This window comes from Eretmochelys imbricata, chromosome 5 (genome assembly GCF_965152235.1).
Source record: "Eretmochelys imbricata isolate rEreImb1 chromosome 5, rEreImb1.hap1, whole genome shotgun sequence".
Lineage (NCBI taxonomy): Eukaryota > Metazoa > Chordata > Testudines > Cheloniidae > Eretmochelys > Eretmochelys imbricata.
The window spans coordinates 44,142,760-44,162,662 of record NC_135576.1 but is presented as its reverse complement, the minus strand read 5'-3'; the positions used below and the strand labels follow the sequence as shown (position 1 = coordinate 44,162,662).

General features: G+C 41.9%; 2 protein-coding genes across 5 annotated transcripts in view; both read right to left on the bottom strand.

Moving 5' to 3' along the window:
- The window catches only part of CDK7 (cyclin dependent kinase 7), a 32,345-nt gene extending 27,549 nt beyond the window's left edge, over positions 1 to 4,796 (bottom strand). For 2 of the 4 annotated variants that reach the window (XM_077816968.1, XM_077816969.1), the window contains exons 1-3: positions 4,617 to 4,752; positions 1,209 to 1,272; positions 185 to 244 (exon numbers count right to left, since the gene is read on the bottom strand). Coding sequence is in view for 1 of the 4 variants with exons in the window: in XM_077816967.1 (XP_077673093.1) it covers positions 185 to 244; positions 4,617 to 4,796 (240 nt within the window). In the remaining 3 variants the exon portion in view is untranslated. Of the gene's footprint in view, positions 1 to 184; positions 245 to 1,208; positions 1,273 to 4,462; positions 4,484 to 4,616 lie in introns of those variants that run through there. The other 2 variants (XM_077816967.1, XM_077816970.1) reach the window with 2 other exon arrangements.
- A 3,307-nt stretch (positions 4,797 to 8,103) lies between these two features.
- KGD4 (alpha-ketoglutarate dehydrogenase subunit 4) lies at positions 8,104 to 15,548 on the bottom strand. The gene is made up of 4 exons (XM_077816971.1): positions 15,441 to 15,548; positions 13,353 to 13,416; positions 9,668 to 9,870; positions 8,104 to 8,253 (listed from the first exon to the last, which is right to left on the bottom strand). Exons 1-4 carry the CDS (start codon positions 15,477 to 15,479, stop codon positions 8,236 to 8,238), a joined length of 324 nt encoding a protein of 107 aa, XP_077673097.1. The 5' UTR covers positions 15,480 to 15,548; the 3' UTR covers positions 8,104 to 8,235.
- Positions 15,549 to 19,903: the final 4,355 nt, after the last annotated feature.

Genomic DNA, 19,903 nt, shown 5'->3' with positions numbered 1-19,903 from the left:
ATGAAAGAACATTTGAGGTGGCTGATTCAGACTGGTCAACCAATTGGCCAACCAACACACTGTTGGTGCCATAGGAATAAATAATCACAGCTTCTCTTTAAATGGATAAAGCTGTTGAACAGTTTCAAGAGCAACTAGATACCTGATTGCGGAGTACGTACATAACAGCACACAAAACACTCACCTTTTTAATAGCAACAATTTGATTGGTGTTCTTATCCCTTGCTTTATAAACAGTGGCAAACTAAGACAAGAAAAAACAGTAGTCCTTGTTTACAATAATATTAACCGTATAACAGGTAAGGAATAATTTAGTGTTCTTAAGAGACAAAGAAATTGCCATATTTGATCAAACCTAAAGTCCAGTACCCCATCTTCAGCAGTGGCCAACATAAAAAACCCTGCCCCTCGTGACTGTGCTCTAACTGCTATTAGAGATTGGCTTAAGCACAGAAGCATGAAGTTTTATGAAGACTCTTTAGCAGTAGCTATAACAATTGTGCACATTCTTATCTAATTCAGGGGTGTCCAACATATGGCTAGCAGGTCAGATCTAGCCTTTATGATGTGTTTGTGTGATCCAAACAACACTCATATTGTGCAGAAACAAAGCTTTCACATTTAAAAACTTTCTACCTCTCATAGGGAGCAAAGAAAGCCTTCCAAACATGACCATAACCAGTATTGTGGTCTCTGCCTGAGTTTGCAGACAGCCCAAAACAGTAACTGAGAAAGATGAACTCCCTCTCTCTCTCCCTCACCATTGGTGTGTCAACTCTAAATACCAGTGAGACTTCAGTGTCAACATTAACTATTTCACTGCTGATCACTTTAGCAGATAGAATGGGAAAGGGAGTGGGAGTGAAGACTGGCCCAAAGGCAGACGAGAGAAAAGAAGCAGAGGAAGGGGGATGGAGAAGAAAAAAATACAGGGCAGGAATAGCAGCCTCCTACAGGGAGCAGATCCTCATTGAGTGATAATGAATGTGTCAATTAAGGCACTGAATAAATAGTAAATGTTTAGTTACTACGTAAAGGCTGTGGTTCCCCCAATGACCACCTGAGTGAATTCCACAGTTACCACTATTGGCAAAATAAGAGGTTATAATCAGCTTCTTTTTTACATGAGTTGTGGTCTTTGACTACTAGCTAGATGCTTTCAAGTGTCTTGGTTAGGCAATATTTGATGAGCCCTTTGCTAGTTTTACCTAGAGAGGTGTCTTGTGTGGCGATTTCTTGCTAGTTCTAATCCAAGCAGAATACTGAAGTTTTCTGAGAAATAACAAAGGGGAATACATTATTCTAGGTGAGAGCAAACCACTGATTAATACAGAAAATATTACAATGGCATTTTATAACTTTCCATCTCATTCCTTATGCATCCTAATATTGTTTAGGTTTTTGGCCACAAGTGCACACTGAGTAGATATGTTCACTGTTCTGCTCACAGTGATGTCCCATTCCCCCCCCCCAGAGTTCTGGATCCAGTTCAAGGTGCTGATCCTTATCTCTAGAGTGCTCTGCGAGTTAAACCTTTTCCATCTCAAAACTACCTTGCCCTCAGTTACCACCACCTAGGACATAGTGCTAATAGTCTCTCATGTGAAGCTTGAAGGTTTGGGGGGAAAAGGATATTTTGGGTGGAGGGCCTTCAGCTCTGGAAAATCCAATGAGTTATCAAAATAGATCTTGCCATACTTGGGGCAAACATGGCATAGCTCTTTCCTCTGCAGAAGCCCTTCTCCCAGTAATGGAGTAAAAGCAGGAACCAGTGTTCTGGCAGATACCAGCTACAATAAATGGATAGAGACTGGAATTGCCCGCCCACAGACAGAAGCCTATATGACTCTCCATTGTGTGTGTTGTATAAAGATACCACGGATATCAGTGGATCGACTCAAGGTTCTGTTTAATAGATTTGTTAGCGATCTGAACCAAAAAAAAAAAAAGAGTAAAGTGACAAGGTTTATGAACATGACCAGCTTATTTAGGTTAATCAAGACTAGAGAAGACTTGGGCGCTAACAAACCTAATTAACTGACCTAACAAAGTTAGATGAATAGGTATCATAAGGATGAATGGAATTCACTGCTGAGGAAGGTAAGACTAGTCACATTGGAAGGAGTAACTATGCATTCACAAAGCTGAGTTCTAAATTAATTGTAACTGCTCAAGAAAAGCCACAGGTGTCAGCCAGATCAATGCACAGAAGTGGTCAAAAAACAAAATGGTAGGGTCTAAAGTATGGGATAGAATATCCTGAAAATATTTTTAATATAATATTATACAAGCCAACGGAATGCCTTTACTTGGAACACTGGTTCTGTTCAGGTCACTCTATATTAAGAGATTTATGAGAAAGGGTTCAGAAATTGGCAATGAAAGCGATTAGATTCATGGAGAGACTCCCACTTAACAGACTGAAAAAAAAGGGAGAGAAGACCAATAAGAGCAGATATGATGGAGGTTTAACAAAAGACTGGAGGAGAGAGAGAACGGAAGTCGGGGCTCCAATATATGCTCATGATACAAAAAGGGGACATTCAATATAACTGAGACAACATATTTAAATCTGTTTTAAAAAGGGTTCTTTTTATCAGTGTGTAATTAATATGTAGAACTCGCTGTCACAAGAGATTTCAGGCCAAAATTAACAGGATTTAAAATAGAATTAATATATTTACATGGATAATGGAAACATCAAAAGATATTTATCCTGATATAAAAGGGATAAGAACTCTCAAAGTTCAGTGCAAAAGCCAACTACATAATGAAAGATAGAAGCTTCCCCTATGGGCTGATTATTCTGTATTTGTCCTTTATAGCAGTGCTTCTCAAGCTATCTGATGTGGGGACCAGCAATTTTTTTCCCCCTAATGTGCGCGCAGACCGGCAGCCGATGGCTTGCGGACCGGCACTGGGTCCACGGACCACCACTTTGAGTAGCACTGCTTTACAGAGTTTCTTGTACCTTCCTTTGAAGCACCTGGTATTGGCCTCTGCCAGACTAGATACTAGATTAAATGGACAAGGTATGCTTATATTCCTAGATGAATGTACCAGAAATCAGAAAAAAGCCTCCAGACCAGAGGAAAAAGGATAAAACTCTCAAGTATGATACTCATACCCTGTCCCAAACTACCCAAAAGAGATGCCTCCCCATCCTTATGGCACAAACACTGAACCCATATTCCAATTACAAAACAGAAGTGATGATAGCCCCTAACTGTGACTTTACTGGCATGACAAGTGTTGCCAAGGAATGAGAAAAACATCCCTCAGGTATCTCTCATATGATCCATCTAGGATAGGATTACACACTGTGGGGGATCTAATCCCCTGTGTCTATTTGCCATTACTGCCCCTTCCTGATCTTGTGGCAGGTACACAGCGCAAGGCCATCTCTTATCAGCATCCTTCTCAATTACATTGCTAACCAGAGTACCTTAAATGGCCACCATACTCACTCTGCACAGCACTCCTCTGTTGCATAGGCTAGCCCAGGGCTCCACCCCTCCACCACAGCATAAATTGAAGATGCAATAGATACCAGTTTCTTGTGGCAAAACTGGAAAGAATTTAAACGAAACCAACATAACCAAAGCCCACTCACCCAAAATAGAACACTTCCTAGACCTATAAAGAAAGAGTCCATGAATATAATCAGACCAACTCTCTTCAATCCATACATCAATGACCTATCAACTCTAGTGGAACAATTCCCAAATTCAGAACTCCCAGTAATGGACTCATAAGATGACTGCTGGGAACCTAGTTCTACTGTCATCTACTCAAGATGATTTGCAAAGAATCTTACTCCTTCTTAGAAACCTACTATAATACAGGTCAACCTTGATGGGGCAGGGAAAGAATCCATTTTTTAAAAGAAAAGTCTGTAAACAGCCAGAACAGTGGACATTTTTCTCTGAGAGACTTGATGATTGAACAGACAAAATTATAGATACCTAAACCTTATAATAAATACATCAAAGTTTCAGATGGGCTATCAGAATTAAAGAAATAACCTTCCAGACCTTCCACTGTGATAGAAACACTTAACCCCACTCTCCCCTCCCCCCCAATAAAATAACTGCTAAAAACTATTCAACAACACAATCCAACCCATTCTACGTATGGGAGTGAAATTGTGGGGCCCAACTTAACAAACGACATTAACTGGGATAAGCCCCGCAACAGAAACCCTACATCTGCAGTTCTGCAAACATACTCCATGTGCACAGGAAAAGAGCAGAACAGGGATGTTTTCCTCTTATTAATAAATATACAGAAAATATTCAAATTCTAATGCCACCACAACCAAAGCAGCAAATACTACCTCTACCTCAACACACTAAAAGAGCTAAATCTAAATGAAAGCACAATTTACTGCTATATATCATCATTTCTTAAGCTCAACGCAAATGTATAAATAATATGTAGCAGGCGGCCTTATCTCACTCGCCTTGTTACTCCCAGGATATGAGAGAGACCCCACGGGCCGGGCCGGGCCGGGCGCCTCTGCCCCCGGCCGAGACCCCACGGGCCGGGCCCCTCTGCCCCCAGCCGAGACCCCACGGGCCGGGCCCCTCCGCCCCGACTCACAGCGCAGACCTCACCTGCCCCTCGCCCAGGAAGTCGAGCTTCTCGTAGCGCTTAGCTCGCGCCCGCGCATCCATCACCGGCCGGGGAAAGGAGCCGGCCGGGCCAGGGGGATTTAAAACCGTCACTACCTGAGACGCCCGCTGCTTCCGGCCCCGCTCACGGAACCCGGCCCCTTCCCCGAGCTCCCTGCGCATGCGCTTTACCAGGGGCTGCGGCGTCCTGCGCACGACGCCAGCGTCCCGCTCTAGCAACAGTCACTAAGCGACGCACGCTCATCGCCCCTGCCGCAGGGCTCCAGCCCCTTCCGAGTCTGCCCCGTCAGACGCCTGCCGCGGGAGGCGCCGCGTGGAGCCCGGCTCAGGGTTCCTAGGGCGGAGCTGGGGCTGCTGCAGGGGAGCGCAGCATCTCGCTGCGCAGGGCGGGGTGCGGAGGCTGCGGGCACCACGCTACCACCCCTAGAGCCGAGCCGGGGAGGTTGTGTGAAGCCCAGCCGGGCAGGCTAGGCCGGATACAGTCCGACCACACCAGGCAGGTAGCAAGGGGCTGGGCCCATTCCCCTGCGTGAGAGGCACTGGCAGGGCCACCAAACTTTGGGAAGATGGGAGCTCGAACCTGAATGCGAGACAGCGCCTTAAACTCCTGCCTGACATCCACCAACGCTCGCTGCAGCTCACCCAGAACCGCTGACAGGTTGCCGCTGAGCCGCAGCTGCAGCACGCTGCTGCAAAATGCACTCCCTTCAATTTCTAGAGAGGTGAGCCCTTTGAAAAGTGCATTGCAGTGATATGGGCTGGAAGCAACAAGCACGGATCACAGTGGTAAGGTCTGCATCTGACACAGTCACAATCTCTTGCTCAAGGCTAGATGGAGATAAAAGCATTCCTAAAGAGCACAGAATCAGAGAAGATTAGGGTTGGAAGAGACCTCAGGAGGTCATCTAGTCCAGCCCCCCTGCTCAAAGCAGGACCAATCCCCAACTAAATCATCCCAGCCAGGGCTTTGTCAAGCCAGGTCTTAAAAACCTAAGGATGGGGCTTCCACCACCTCCCTAGGTAACCCCTTCCAGTGCTTCACCACCCTCCTAGTGAAGTAGTGTTTCCTAATATCCAACCTAAACCTCCCCCACTGCAACTTGAAACAATTGCTCCTTGTTCTGTCATCTGCCACCACTGAGAACAGCCAAGCTCCATCCTCTTTGGAACCCCCCTTCAGGTAGTTGAAGGCTGCTATCAAATCCCCCCTCACTCTTCTGCAGACTAAATAAGACGAGTTCCCTTAGCCTTTCTTCATAAGTCATGTGCTCCAGCCCCCTAATCATTTTTGTTGCTCTCTGTTGGACTCCCTCCAATTTGTCCACATCCCTTCTGTAGTGGGGGGCCCAAAACTGGAAACAGTACACCTGAGGCGGCCTCACCAGTGCCGAATAGAGGGGAATAATCACTTCCCTCGATCTGCTGGCAATGCTCCTACTAATGCAGCCCAATATGCCGTTAGCCTTCTTGGCAACTGTTGACTCATATCCAGCTTCTCATCCACTGTAATCCCCAGGTCCTTTTCTGCTGAACTTCCGCTTAGTCAGTCGGTCCCCAGCCTGTAGCAGTGCATGGGATTCTTCCATCCTAAGTGCAGGACTCTGCACTTGTCATTGTTGACCTGCATCAGATTTCTTTTGGCCCAATCCTCCAATTTGTCTAGGTCACCTGGACCCTCTCCCCCCATCTTAGTGTCATTCACAAACTTGCTGAGGGTGCAATCCAGATCATTAATGAAGATGTTGAACAAAATCGGACGTAGGACCAACCCCTGAGGCACTCTGCTTGATACCGGATGCCAACTAGGCTGACCAGTCTGTAGTTCCCCGAATTCTCCTTCTTTCCTTTTTTAATGATGGACACGATATTTGCCTTTTTCCAGTCGCTCCCCCGATCGCCCTGAGCTTTCAAAGATAATGGCCAATGGCTCTGCAGTCACATCAGCCAACTCCGTCACCACCCTCGGATGCATTGCATCCGGCCCCATGGACTTGTGCATGTCCAGCTTTTCTAAATAGTCCTTAACCTGTTCTTTCACCACTAAGGACTGCTCACCTTCTCCCCATACTGTGCTGCCCAGTGCAGCAGTCTGGGAGCTGACCTTGTCTGTGAAGACCGAGGCAAAAAAAGAAGCATTGAGTACTTCAGCTTTTTCCACATCATCTGTCACTAGATTGCCTCCCCCATTCAGTAAGGGTCCCACACTTTCCCTGACCTTTTTGTTGCTAACATACCTGTAGAAACCCTTCTTGTTACACTTCGCATCCCTTGCTAGTTGCAACTTCAGTTGTGCTTTGGCCTTCCTGATTACATCCCTGCGTGGTTTAGCAATATTTTTTATACTCCTTCCTAATCATCTGTCCAAGTTTCCACTTCTTGTAAACTACCTTTTTGTGTTTAAGCTCACCGAAGATTTCTGTTAAGCCAAGTCAAGCCTGCCATATCTGCTATTCTTTCTTCACATCGGGAAGGTTTGTTCCTGCACCCTCTATAAGGCTTCTTTAATATACAGCCAGCTCTCCTGGACTCCTTTCCTCCTCATATTAGCCTCCCAGGGGATCCTGCCCATCAGTTCCCTGAGGGAATCAAGTCTACTTTTCTGAAGTCCAGGGTCCTGCTATAGGATTACCCAACAGCAGTGGAAGTAGAGGGATAAAACTGACTTTGAATATGCAAAGTGATTTATTGTTTTTTGGCTTTATTTTCAGAACTTTGGAGGAAGATGGTGTTTTGGAAGGCAGAAGACAGGGGTTTTTTTTGTTTTTTTCCCCCCTAAATCCATTCACTTCATTGTGTGCTTTTGGGCCCTCAAACTGGTTTGTAGAACAGAACTTTATGGATAATATTCCAGCTCTCAAGTGGAATCATTTTCAGGAAAATTTGGACACATTCTATAGTATACTCCTTAGACTCAGACCTGCAGTTCTCTTCTTGAGGCCAAACCCATCAGCCCCATGATGTACCTGACCCCTAAAGCTCAGGAAAGCAAGAATCAGTTCAGAATGGTAGTTTTCTGTAAAACTGTAGGCAGGTGAGTTTAAGTCTGTTCCAAACACAATTTTAATTACTAAAATTAGTCCAAGAATAAGTTGATCACCTCTATCTTAATTCTGTTCCCACCCCAAAAAGCTTTTAATCTGTCAGGGCAAGCAGCCATCATGCAGCTGGATGCCAGAATCAAAGCTTGTTTTTAGATAAAATCTGTCTGAAGTTGAAAAATAAGAACATTAAGATTGCAGAGTTCTTATAATAAAAAGTAGCAATGCTCATCTTATGGGCCTGAGAGATTTTGCACTAGATCTGGACCTTTGTTTGTGGATCAACAACTAGATATTCTTGACAATTTTATTGCTTAAGTTACTTTTTAATAGTGTAGGTTTATAAAGTGGATTCAGACAATTACCGTAATCAGCCTTTAACAGAAAAGCTGGCCCAGAAACATAAATTAGAAGACAAGTATCTAAAGTCCCATCTTTCTCACCCCTTTATACAGGGTCTTTATTAAAGCTATTAAACTGTTTATAACATTCATAGAGTGAGGAAGGCCTTTAATGTGAGTACAATAATTCATTCAACAGTAGTGAACAAGTATCTTCTGTAATTATTCTGGACCTCCACGCTGTAAAAGAGAAACAGACAATTACGTGTCTTCTACTAAAGGAAAGGGAAGCTGACAAGCTGGTTTGCACTTTGTTACTGAGTAGGGAAGTACTGTTTTCAATACAGGGTCATTGCACATTTAAGAATTCTACCTTTTATTTATTACTTTCATGAAGGGACACAACATTTCTACTTGTCTTAGATGTTGTAAAAAATCTCACAAAATCTGAGAAATGTTTATGTAACTTTTTGTATAGGTCCATGTAAAAATGAACACTGCAGCATTACACTGGTAAATAAAAGCCTGCAAAAGAAACTGACTAGTTATTTTCTTTGTCCAAGTTCAAAAGTGCAAAAAAGGCAGTAAAAAGCAAGTTACCAGTTTAAACATTCTTTGTTTTAATAATCTAAGGTGTCCAGCAGATGATGTTTCCACTGTTTCCCCGCTAGATTTTTACAGCTTAATACCTCTCATTTTTGGGTAACTTTTAGGCTGAACATCAGAAAGTTTCACACCTTCTTTAATTCCATTACTTCTAGTTATATCCCCTCTTTCCACCCTATATAAAAATTCCTCTCGGTCACCCAATGTTCATATCCTTTGAATACTTGTGGACTTAATCATCACCTAACCAAGCTAACAGATTTAGTTTTTAGTCTTGCCTCAAACCCATGCCTCCAGCTCTTTAATATTTTTAATATTCTTCTCTAATCTCCCAATTTGTCACCATCTGGTAACGAAGTGCTCAAAACTAAACGAATTACAGGTACAATGAATGCCATTTTGTAGTCAAAATTTTCTGCCTCCCATGCACTTGCACAATGCTGCAATATTAGTTTGCAAACACTATAAGGGACCATTTAAACTCAGTTTGTTTTCAGTGAAATAAATCATGAATATTTGTTTCTGTAATTTTTATTTTTAAACACAACCTACATTTTGGGCATAAACTACCTGTTTAGCCTCTTCAGTCTATGAATAAACTCATAATTGAAAGGATCAACCCTTTGTACATTGTATTTCTATTAAAATTAGTATTTATTTATTGCACATTCTACAATTGTAAATACAATAGGCAATGACATTGAAACAACATGGTTTAATGGATTAATTGTAGTCTCGAATTTCAAAACAAATTCTAATCCTGATTTTGTCACTGGCTTTGTGTGTGACCTTGGGCAAGTCACAGCCTCTCTGTGTCAGTATCCCGAACTGCCAAATAGGGATACCTTATCTGCCCAACTTGTGTATTGAGGAATACTTAGTTTGCATTTACTGCAAACTAAGTTGTAATGCTTGATGTAAGTGTAAAGTTAACAAGAGTTTAAAAGCAAGGATATTTATCATGTTGTCCAGAAATTGTTTTGCAAAGTTTTCAACATAGTGAATAACTAAAGAGGACATATGTAGTAACAAATATAACAAAACTTACTTGAATGTATTCCATCTCCTCATCTGATATCAGCTTTCTCCTGTACTTTTGAGGTAATGTTTTTACTAATTCTGTTGTGTCTGGTGCGCCTTGTACTCTATTAATGGATGAAATGTTTTGAAGGGCTTGTGGTCTGTCTCCTACAGACATATGTGCTGCTGAAGCATGGAGTGGTGGTACCCTTGCTTGTAGAGATTCCTGCACTGAAACCCAGATTTCAAAACCATGTATAGAAGTACAGAGAATATTTTAATACCTTAAAGAGCTTGAATATAGTTATTCATTAGAGCAGTCAGTAAAAGAAAGTACTGGTCGTACAGTTGAATGTTTCACTATAAAGCTACTTGCATGAATTAAAAACCCTTCCTTCTCACCATATACTTTTATTTTCAATTTTAGGGACTAATACAGCAATGAGAACACTGATACAGTCAAATTTTGAGAGTTGGAGGAGGCACAGATTGAAAGGGATAGTTATTGATGTCGCAACGGTAGCTAAATCAGTACATAGTGTTACAAATACTTACACTGGGAAGCTGTAACCGCAGATTAAGAATATGCAGTGCCCCACAGCGTATTTGTATTTACACAAAGCCATAGGCGTGTGGGATTCTTTAAGGGTTGGTCATTATATTTCTACTCACGTAGTTTACAATACAAGTTGTCCACAGACAAAGGACAGGTCTACTGGATGAAGGTTGCAATTGTGAAATATTACAAAATGTGGTTTGTATTATACCCATTTTTTATGTTTTGTTTGTATTTTTAATTAATTCACATACTATAGTTTGTAGGTAACATCCAAAATGAAGGTCACAGGGAGGCTAAACAGGGGGTGGAGGTCAGTTGCTGAACATGGACCAAAATGGGTGAGTTTTGAGGAATTGAAGATGCACAGGATCAGGAAAGATGTTCCAGGCATAGGAGACAGAAAAGGCATGGAATAACTTGTGGAAAAGTAAAAAAAACAGCATCAAGTCTAAATAAGCACTTGGGTCATGAGCTGAGGAGTAGGAAACTAGGTGTCAGAAAGACCTTGAAGCTGCAAGGATGGAAGATTTTGAATGTGATATAAGTCAGCACTGCACAGCAATACAAGGACTCGATGGGGGCTAGATGGTCAAAACAGATAATGAATTATTCTAGTGGCAATGTGTTTATAAAGCATTCATCCTTCTGGGCAAAAAAACAGAACTAGAAGCATAAATGATTTAGACTTGACAACACAGTAGACTACACAATTATACTATCCTATGGAAGTAAAGATTCCTAACTGAAGTCCCAAGGGAGCAGTATTTCCCATCCTACTACACCCCAGCCTCAATTTGTGGACTAGAGTAAGTGTAATGCAAAAGTCAAGGAAGCCAGAGATGAGGAGGCTGCAGTTGCCCAGGTGAGAAATGATCAGACCTAAGACCAACATTTAAGCAGCAGTGACAAGATAAGCAGTAACAGGATTTAGCAATCTTAAATGAGTCAAAATGTACAAGGAGTCAAATGCGACACTATGCTTGCCAACCCAGGCGACCAGATGGATGATGAAGTTGCTGATAAGGTCAGAAAAAGAAGTAGAGGAAGATGAGTTTTTCTATTTTAGCCATGTGGACTTTCATCTAATTCAAGGATATTGAGGAAGAGATGTGGGACTGAACACTGCGGGTGATAGCAGCAGAGAGATATATTTAGGAGTTGACAGTGAAGAAACTATACTTGATACCTGCAGTATAGGTAAGGCTTCCCAGAGACTGAGGAGGGAACCCAGAACAGAGCCCTAAAGGCCAACCAGTCAAGTAGACAGCCAACCACAAAAGCATCATGTCATGGTAAAATACAGGCCGTCATATTCTAAATCACTGCAGGATGAATTGATTGAAAGTGTACAGAGCAGTTTTGAGGTGACAAGGGCATGGATCAAGGTAAGAAGGTCTATATCTACACACACACACAAAACAGTCACAACTAAAGCTAGTCCAAAATTTTCCAGGGAAGCTAAAGAGTCATGCTGGACCACAGACCCTGGGAATCCCAGCAGGGGCTCAATTAAACTGACATTCAGTAAATAGCATTCTGATTAGTTTCCCATATTTCATTCCACAAACACCATGTTCCAAATTGAAATCCTGGATTTGTTGAAATATTTCAGCAAATTTGGTTTTGTTGTGATGAGAACAAATCCAACTTCTGAAAAGCTGAAATTTCTGATGAATCAAAAATTGAGAGTTTCAGCCAGCTCTAATCAGAACTTGCATATCAGATTTAGAAGAAGAAGAGACGAGAAATTAGTTGTTTATTCCATCATTGAAAAAGATTTTCAACAGAGTAGAGAGTGTTGAAACTGGATACAAATTAGATGGTGTGGGCAAAAACTGACCAAGACATTGCACAGAATTCTGTCAATACAAGTCATTTTTTAACAAAAGTATTCAATGCGAATTCAAACTCAGGTCAAAATCAAGCCAACCAATAGATATTTTGTGGCATTAACAGGAAAACTTAAACTCTCAATTCTCAATTGTGATTTAACTGGTATTCGAACTCAAGAGAAAGGGTAGTTTATTAGCAAATATGTAGTGCAACTACTCAAGTGAAAAATGTAAATCAGTTCAAAGTAATACAGGTGACAAAAAAATGCAGCTGCATAATTAAAGTGGCTTCCAACTATATTTTGCAGGAAGGTCATAAACTGAAGATCAATCTCTCGTACAGTCATCAGATTTAAAAAAGGTTTTTATGGAGTGCTTCCAACACTAGGGTTGAAGGCATTAGATTCCAAGAATTACAGTTCTCATTTTTTAAAATTCTATAGTATTGTAATGTTCATTATATCTACCTCTACCACCACCAGTGAAAAACCTTAAAATGAGTAGGTGAGCTCTGGGGACATCAACAGGAAGGGATCCTTTAATTTTAGGTGCGCTGAACAGGTTTGACTCCAATATTTAAGAAGTTCTCACAGGTACTGAATTAAAAGAGGAATGAACCAGGAATTATCACAGCCTCCAAACAAAAAGTGAAGTATTAGGCTAGAATTTTATAAAAACAGCTCCTATTTTTGTTTCAAATACTTTATTGAGTCAAGAGGAATGTTAGTCATAACAATACACAAAATCCCATTTTAATGGAGCAAAATGACAACTTTGATGTCTACATATGATAGATAGTGACTGGTATCCTGTAAGCATCAGTGTAGTAATATACACATATACAGTAAAGTCAGATCAAGTACTGTTTTTCAAAATATAAACTTTTTACCCTTATGCATAGTGGGAGTAAACTGCCCTCACAGGTACCACCAGGATTTAAATATTGCAGACAAAGCAAGGAAAAAGAAGACTGCCTTTTTGCAGCAAACTTCACTGAAAACCCATGCTGCTCAAAAGTGAGTTTAGCACAGCCTCTCTTAAATGGAGATTAGTGTTTGCAAAATGAGCTCATGGTATAAGATTAAAGTAGGAGGATAAAAATGGAGATCCTCAAAACTCTGCCTGGGCAACAGAGGAAATAAGGTAATCTCAGTTTTATGCATTAAGCGTAAAATCAGGCAGCTGCCACCAAACTAGGTCAATGCTCAGAAATAACTGAGTCATATAAGCCAAAAAGAAACAATGTGTCATGGTCCTTATGTAAACATTAAGGCAAATAAGTATGATATGGTATAAGTTTTATTTACAAATGAAATACTTACTTTTAGGTTTGGGGCTATTTTTTCTGTCCGGGAACTTGATTAAGGGTGTATGTGGCTTGACTACCTAAAACAAGACATAGCAGTGGAAGGAGGCAGGGAAAAAAATATAAATTTGGGTAAATAAAATGTAAAAGTTCATGAGATTTTCATGGCAAGAATGCTACACACTAAGCAATTATTTTTACAACTGTTGCGTTGTGCTTTCATTAACACCAGATTTGGGAGATTTACAATAATTTATATTTTATTTTTAATCAAGGCAACAACTGTCCAAGTGACATTTCAGATTCAGAGTTGTACTAGACTATAAAGCAAATGCAATGCTATTTCAGTTTCCAAACAACTAACTATAGCCTATAGAGGAGTAACTATAACTGCAGTATAAATTGGATTCTAAGGTTTTTGTGCTATGATCATGGGACCTTTGGTTCCTTTCTGCCTTTTCACATTAGCTCAGATGGAGAGACAGAGTTAATTAGTCTCAAGCCATTCATTAGTAGGTATGGAGTTCAACCCCCATCTGCATTAAGATATTTTTTCATTCAAAGTGTATTTCTTAAAAAAAAAAAAAAAAAAAAAAAAGGCTTTCCCTCATTCCCAAGAACAGCAATTTATGAGTTGCAAATAAGCATTTTTGGGAAGGTGTCATTTTGAGGCTGCATAATTCTCATGAGGTCATTTTGAGGCTGCATAATTCTCATGAGGGCTACTGCAAGTTATGCAATTTGCTGGCATCCCTATACCAGTAGGAATAATACCACAAGAGAAGCAGGCAGTGGAGCACTGGGTCCAACAGACCAGGTGACTGGTCAACAGGGGTAGGGAAGAAAGGGATGTGAGGACATCAGGATACTGTAGAGCCACTGTTTGCTTGGTCCAGGAAGCAGAAAAGAAAATTCTACTACACACAAAATGCTGTCAAAGGCACAAAGGAAACAAGACTAGAAAAAACAGAAAAGAAGAATTTTCTCAAATTCCTTTCATGTATCTTAACAGTTACTTGTACTAATAGCTGGTGCATATTTCTGACAGAGGTGTGATTTGCAAAATGGTGCCCCTTTAAGCAGAAGCTGAAGACAATCAGAGCAGGCTGTTGCCCACATGGCTAAACCAGAATGGAAAGGACTGGAATAAAAACAACAAGGAGTCCTTGTGGCACCTTAGAGACTAAAAAATATATTTGGGAATAAGCTTTTGTGGACTATAACCCACTTCATCAGATACATGGACTGGAAAATACAGTAAGCAGGCAAAAAGAAAAGGAGTACTTGTGGCACCGTAGAGACTAACAAATTTATTTGAGCATGAGCTTTCGTGAGCTACAGCTCACTTCATCGGATAATAAATTTGTTAGTCTCTACGGTGCCACAAGTACTCCTTTTCTTTTTGCGAATACAGACTAACACGGCTGCTGCTCTGAAACCTGTCAGTGAGCAGGCAGGTATAAATATACAGTACATGAAAAGATGTAAGTTGCCTTTTCAAGTGGGGACTCAGGGCTAATGAGGCCAGTTCAACTAGGGTGGATGTGGCCCATTCCCAACAATTAAACTGGCCTCAAAACCACGGGTCGTGGGAGCAGAGCCTCGGCCCTTACACCTTAATGCAGAGCCAAGCCGTGGTCACAGGACAAAGCCAGTGCGGGAAGGTGGCAGCAGCTCTGAAGGGAGCCTGGCTGTAGGTACTGCATGGCAAGTGAGTATCATCCCTGGACTCCAAGATAGGCCCGACAGGGCCCGCGGGCTGCGGCAGTCCGGGCTCCGCCCCCGGACAGGTGAGGCCCCCACTGCTGTCACTGACCCCCAGCGCCCTCGCAATCCCGCCCCGCAGCTCAGACCCGCTCGCCCCCTCGCCGAACTCGGGCCCAGAAACACATCGGCCCGCCGCTGCCCAGAGCCCTCCCCCGGCGTCCCGGCTCCCTAACGGCACCTCCAGGTCAAGGGCATCAGCCCCGGCCGCTCTCGCTCTGCGGCCGCTCCAGCGCCGCCAGCCGCCGACAGAGGCGGGCAGATCCCACTAGCCTCCCCCTAGGCGGCCGAACGCAGAGCGCCGGGCCCGCCCCCTTCGCGGGGAAACAACTCTCGTTACCTGAACGACCCTGCTGGCGGCCGCCATCTTGCTGCCCATAGTGACCCGCAGCCAGTTACTGCATCCTCCCGCCCGCGCGCACGGCGCCCACCGCGAGAGGCGGGGACGCGGCAGGGGGCGGGGCTGAAGCCAGGATCTCTGCGAGGGGCGGGGACACGGCAGGGGGCGTGGCCGAGCCAGAACCGCCTGGAGGGCGGGGCTGGAGTCGGGTTCTATGCGCGGGGCTCTGCTGCCTCGTGAGTCTTGGTTGCTCTCCAAGGCCAGCCTGTCCAGGCTTTCTTCGACAGTTGTGGCAGCTATGGCTGCGGTAGTTCAGTTAGCAAAGTGCTACGCTGAGTACAATCCTATGCTGCACACAGAGATGCTGGAACAATTTGTACAGTGCGGGTGCCGAGAGCCATTGAACCAAACTAAACCCTGTATATGATGGAAACCACTTCAAACCAGGGAGTGCTGCAGCACCCCCCACACCCTTAGTTCCAGCACCTTTGGCTGTACATTCACTATTAGACCCGACCTAGGTGTTTTAAATATACTGCTCCAAAGAGTTGTGAACCTTCCATCCCAGCAAGCCTGGCTTCCTTGTCAGAAGTATTATTAGAAGGTTAAGAGGGAACCTTATCATGTGCTTACTCAGGGAGAGGCTATCTGGTAGTAGAATGCTTATTAGTCTAGCAGAGTTAGGGTGACCATATTTTCCCAAAGGGAAAAAGTGAAACACCGTGGGGCAGGCCCACAGCTCCGCTCTACCCCCCGTACACAGGGCCAGCCTAAGACTCCCCCTCTCCGTGTGCGACTGGAACGGCACCTGAGCCATTCACCCTAGCCCTCCCTTCTGCGCAGGGCTGGCATTGCAACTTGTCCATCATGCCTCCCCCACGCATTCCTCCACACCACAAAAGGGGTTGCACCCCACTTTTTTTAGCATTTGTCCAGTTTGTTCTTGCCAGACAGCTGGGACGGGGCTTAAAAAATGGACTGTCCCGGCCAAAACAGACATATGGTCACCCTAAACAGAGTAGTCTAGCAGCGAGAGGCTACCAAAGATCCATTATGTGGAAGTTGAAAATTCAGACTAGAAATAAGGCACTTTTTAAAAAATGATTTAACCAACTAAGGAATGTGGTGGATTCTCCATCACTTGAGATTTTGAAATCAAGAGTGGATGCCTTTCTAAAAGATGTGTACTAGTACAATCATAAATTTTTGGCTTGATATAGGAATCACTGGATGAAGTTCTACAGCCTGTCTTAATACTGGTGGGCAGATTAGATGATCATAATGGTCTCTTCTGGTTTTAAATCTACTAGGTGAGGATGATAGGAAAGAGCTCCAATGACTGGGAGTTGAAGAAAAGGGGAAGTTCTGTGGAGTTTTAAGGTAACATATGCACCAATGTTGTTCAGCTCCAAAGACTATTACATATTTTTATTACTATTTATTTGGGAAATATTAACAGGTTCACAAATCCTTGCCATATAAATATCAGAAACAAAAAAATCATTGTAACAGTGAGCTTTTAAGGAGACATTATACAGGAACGTACTAATCTCTCTATTCAAAAGGATGTTACCGTATTAGAGTGGGCATAATTACAACAGGCATGGCATGTCATTTCTAGTTATTTTATTAAACTGAATGAAATCTATGATTACACATTTAACAGACTAGGCATGTCTATCAAAAATGTTAATATACAAAAATTGGATTGATGTGCTGGTGTTTTTGCAGGTGAATGTATTTGGAATATTGAATACAAAGTAATCAAATACCTAAGTATCTATTTGTCCTCTATTTTCCTGGGTACATAATTGGCATGTTAATATTTCCATAACCACAATCTCCCATATTTTTGAACCATTCCTCTTTAGTTGGACTATTTGTATTTTTCAAATGAGATGCTATCAATAGCTGAGCAGCTATTAGCAGACAAAAGATCAGTTCATTTCCTTTTGTGTGATCATGTCCAGTAGGAAGCCCTAGGAAGTTTACCAAAGGATTATTGGGTAATATATCCACCAAATTGTGATAGTTGGTTACAGATTGCATCCTATTGCTCTTTAATGACTGGACAAGTCCACCATACATGCATAAAATCTCCTCTTTCACCACAATTTCTCCAACATTTATCCCTATTCAATCTTTCTCTACATTTTAACCTGACTGGTGAGAGGTACCATTGAACAAGTATCTTAAATAAAGTGCATTTTATTGTGCTACAAAGGTTGCTGGCCCTCTTTTCCATGCCTCCAGAGTAATTTATCTCTACAGGTCCTTTTCCCCGTATGTCGTACGTGGACTTTTGTTAGAAAAGTTGTAAATATTATCAATTCAGTACATAAATAATTGATAAGAATGCTGTAGCTTGGCTTGAGCAGACTATACACCAAATAAGTTATAATGCCATCACTTCTGTTAAAGTTCTCTCTCTGTATAAAACAATTTTTTGCTAGAAAGATGAGAGACATACTGCCTGATTCAAAAGTACTGGTGCTACACACGAGTGGGCCAGTTAATTTTGATCTCTAACTAAGTTAGAAAAGTTTCTTTACTGAAGAGCTGGACAACCGTATATATTCTATGGCTCTTTGAATCTTTAAAATGCTCTCGTTTGCCACTTGGTTAAGATCTGGATTATTTGTAATAAGTGTCATTGGGAAAGAAAAAAAAAAAAACCAAGAGACAAGATGTTGTATATCAAAACCATAGAGTCTTTGCTAAAAGATATGTATACATTTATGGAGGGTGGGTTTTTTTGTTTTTTGTTTTAATTAATCCAGGGTAGTTTAGCGAGGTTTATACTGGCACAACTTTTTTGTTCAATAAAGACCCAGTGTTTGGCGGTGTCAGGGTGCTACCACTCCACTACTGCTTTGGGCTGGCTGATTTTCATAGTACCATAGAATATTTTGAACAGCAAGTCCACCCTGTTTAATAGGATAGTACAAAATGTCTGCACTTACTCGTGGTCTTCTCTTATTCCATATACATTCTAACAACATGCTCTGTATTGCTGCTAGGGTTTTACCTGGGATGATTACAGGAATATTTTGAAACAAGAAAGATACTTAGCAAAATGTTCATTTTGACTGCAGCAATTCTTTCCGACCAAGAAATTGGCAGACTTCCCCCAACCCTACAGATCTTTTTTCATTTGCTGAAGTCATGGTTTGATATTTAAATCATAGAGCTCTTAGAGTTTGTTTGAGATTTGAATTCCTAGGTATCTTATAAAGTTGGTTACCTCTTTGTACCCAGATAGTTTCTGGAAGAGTGACTTTTCAAAGTCTGGAAAACTTATAGCTAGCATTTCAGATTTGGTATAATTCATTTTAAATCCAGACATTTCCCCAAGATCCTGGATTTCTTTAAAAACTAATTTTTGGGAAAATTAGATAAACAATATTACATCATCTGCATATAAACCTATTTTCTGATGTGTTCCTGCAAGTTTTATTCTTATGACACATTAACTGTTCCTTCGCACCAGTGCAAAAAGTAAAGGAGACAGCGCGCCTAGTCCTTCTGTGTAATTCAAACAGGGGAGACTTAACCCCATTAACTCTCAGCTGCTTTTGGAGTGGTGTAAGGAGCAGTTATCCATTTAAGGAACTGAGACCAATATCCATATAGGACAGGACTTGAAACAAAGTTCCACTCCAGTCAATCAAAGGCTTTCTCTGCATCAAGTCATAACAAAAGATTTATTTTTGTTCTGGCATTATGGATGATTGCAAGTACTTTCTAAATGTTGTCTTACATTTGTTTATCCTTAATAAATCCAGTCTGATCTAGATTTATATAAGGTGAGAACACTGACTGCAATTGGCTAACTAGTAATTTTCCTAAAATCTTTGTCATGATGCAACAGTGATATGGGGTCAACAGGAGCTGCATAAAGATGTGGTTCTCCCTAAAGCTGGCAAAGACCCTCACAGTAGCTTCTTTCATAGGCTGTGGAAGTTCCTCCCCTAATAGAATGGTATTGAAGTTTCCTCTCAAGGGACCCACTAATACCTCCTAAAATTCAGCTGGAAATGGAGGTCCTGGAGCTTTACCACTTTTCACACCTGCTACTATTAAAGGGAGGTGATAATCAGTGCAATGCTCAGTAGGGTAAAAAAATGCTTATTTAAATTTTAATTTTAGCCATGTACCTTAGTAACATGAACATAAATTTATCTTAAGCTTGACAGATTTAATTTAGCTATCACTTCCCTCTTATGACAAGGCCTGTGCATTTTTTTTTTCCAGAGGAGCCTATGGCCAGAGGGTTGATGGCTTCTTCTGTGAAGCAGCTGTTTCCAGAGGGCTGAGAGAAGTGAAGCTTTATTGCCACGAGCATTGGGCCAGTTTCCTTTCACAGGCCCCAGCCCACAGCAGGGGTACTAAACTTTCTTTCAAAGAAGGGTGTTCTGTTGCCAAAAATGGTGACAGCTGCATTTTCTCTCTGATTTAAGGAG